This window comes from Papaver somniferum, chromosome 5, assembly GCF_003573695.1.
Source record: "Papaver somniferum cultivar HN1 chromosome 5, ASM357369v1, whole genome shotgun sequence".
NCBI lineage: Eukaryota > Viridiplantae > Streptophyta > Magnoliopsida > Ranunculales > Papaveraceae > Papaver > Papaver somniferum.
The window spans coordinates 207,114,375-207,117,189 of NC_039362.1; the positions used below are offsets into that span (position 1 = coordinate 207,114,375).

The 2,815-nt window shown below is 37.7% G+C and overlaps 1 protein-coding gene across 1 annotated transcript; it reads left to right on the forward strand.

Annotated features, from left to right (window-relative positions):
- The first annotated feature begins 629 nt into the window (after positions 1–629).
- On the forward strand, positions 630–2,578 carry LOC113280641. The gene is made up of 2 exons (XM_026529241.1): positions 630–1,697; positions 2,240–2,578. Exons 1-2 carry the CDS (start codon positions 630–632, stop codon positions 2,576–2,578), a joined length of 1,407 nt encoding a protein of 468 aa, XP_026385026.1.
- Positions 2,579–2,815: the final 237 nt, after the last annotated feature.

Sequence of the window (2,815 nt, forward strand, 5' to 3'; positions counted from 1 at the left end):
TGGCCAACATCAAGAGATTCAAAGACATGACTGAAGATACTAATGAGCAGATGAGAAATCCTTCTACCTTAATAGCTAATGGTACCTTGGAAAGATCCTCCTCTAGAAATATGGTACACTCTCTCATCCGTACTTATTTCTTCTTCTTAAAATCTCTCAATCTCTTTTTAATAGTCCATTACATTATAAACACTTACTATTATCATATCATTAGAAGGCTTACATCCAAATATCCAAATGTGTCCTATTTCTGGCAATTTTTCACCGCTTTGGCATGGAACTGGAAAGGATTGGGAACAAGGGATGCTAAGAGCTACCTTAATGATATGCTTAATAAGTTAAATCCTGACATAATATTTCTCTCTGAAACTAAACAAAAACATGATAAGCTTAAGAAAACTATGCATGATATTGGTGTCAACAATTTCTGGTTTGTTAATCCAGGAGGGGAAAGTGGCACTGCTGGTGGATTAGCATTGATATGGAAAAATACTATTTCTCTAGACATTTTGGACTTATCCTTAAACCATATCAATGCTATAATCAAACCTTCCAATAGCCCCCCTTGGCTTTTCACAGGATAATATGGTAGCCCTTATGATACCTCCTCTAAAGTTAACTCTTGGAAAATGATAGATAAAACTGCAGCCACCAATAAATTACCTTGGTTGGTAATAGGTGACTTCAACTTTATCCTTCATGATACTGAAAAATTCAGTACAGATCCAATTGATACCTCTGAAGAAGCTCTATTCCAAAACAAGATTTTTGATCTTGACTTGATTGATCTTGGTTTTACTGGATGTCCATTCACTTGGTCAAACAAAAGAAGGGGTCATGCTCTTACTGAACAGAGATTAGATAGAGTACTAGTTATTGATGATTGGCTATCCCTTTATCCTAACACCACTATCACCAATATGCTAGCCATTGGGTCTGACCATCACCCCGTCCTGCTGAACTCCAACCCACATTGGAAAAATGGAAAGATTCCTTTCAAGTTCTTTGTCCCTTGGATGGATCATGAAGACTGCAAGAAAATTATAGCTGAATGTCGGAGCAAATCTCTTTCTGGTTCCAGTGCTTTCACCATTGCCAGAAGACTCAAAGATATAAAGCTCAAAATCAGAGTATGGAACAAGGATGTATATGGCAACATCAAGACTAATATTGAAGAATGCAAACACTATTTAAACTGGCTCCACAACAACTATTTCAAAATTGATAGGGGTCATGCACTAGCTGATGCAAGGAAACAACTCAAAGCTTGGCATGACATAGAAGAAAAGTTTTGGAAAACCAAAAGCAGAGGTCAACTAATAAAATTGGGAGATCAAAATACAATCTATGTTCACAGAGCCACCAAGAATAGAATTAGAAGGAACAAGATTGATACAATACAAGATGAGAAGGGAGATTGGATTACTGACTATCAAGAAGTCAAAAATTGCTTCACTACGCACTTCTCCAACATGGCCACTGCTGAACCTATAAACATCTCACCAGAAATCATCAATCTCATACCCACTACTATAACATCTGCTGACAACAATCTGCTCAACAGACAACCTGATCACAATGAAATAAAGTTCATTCTCTTCAGCATGGCTAGTGAAAAAGCTCCAGGTCCTGATCGTTTCCCACCAAATTTCTTCAAAACCAACTGGGAAATAATAGGAAATGAGGTTTTCAAAATGGTACAACACTTCTTTACTTCTGGCCATTTACTCAAAGAAATGAATTTTACTTTCATGTCCCTTATCCCCAAAATTGACAATCCTACTTCTCCAAGCCACTTTAGACCCATAAGCCTCTGTAATACAACCTATAAAATCATATCCAAACTCATAGCCCAGAGAATGAAACCTCATCTCAGAAAAATCATATCCCCATACCTATCTGCCTTCATTCCTGGCAGACAAATATCTGATAACATAGCTATTGCTCACGAAATAATCCACAACATGAGATCCAAAAGAGGGAAAAAATGAGACTCGGGAATTATGGGTATCAAAATTTACATGGAAAAAGCTTTTTACAGAGTAGATTGGACCTTTCTTCTATCCATAATGCAGAAAATTGACTTCAATGAGCAATGGTGCAACAAGATAAAACAGTGCATATCAACCTCGACTTCTGTTGTTCTCATAAATGGTTCTCCTGACAAATTTTTCAAACTCTCAAAGGTTTAAGACAAGGTGACCCTCTCTCACCCTACCTTTTTCTTTTCTGCATGAAGTCCTTATCCAGAACTCTTATCTATGCTGAGGAGTTGGGCCTTATCCATGGCATAAAGATCTGCAAAGCTGCTCCTTCTATCAACCACCTTCTTTTTGCTGATGACTGCATGATCTTCTGCAAAGCCAACTTGCCTGAAGCTCAAAACACTATGGATATCTTACAGATCTTTGGAAGCTCCTATGGGCAACTCATTAACTATACTAAATATGGAGTTTTCTTCAGCAAAAACACAAACCCAAGCCTTATACCTCTAATCAGCACCACTATGGGTGTTCAAATTCTTCAGTTGGATGATAAATATCTAGGTTCACCCCTTTCACACATAGAAGCAAAATGAGTTCTTTCAAACCTGGAGTGGAAAAACTCAAACTGAGACTATCTAGTTGGAAAAATGTGCCCCTAAACCCTGCAGGGAGGGAGCTGCTCATCAAATCTGTCACTTCTTCTGCATGTATCTATCAGATGAACTGCTTCAAGATCCCAAAGCAAACCTGCAAAGACATCAACAAACTTCAAAGAGATTTCTTCTGAGAGGGAAATATAGAAAATCCAACTGTTTACTACCCTAAAGCTT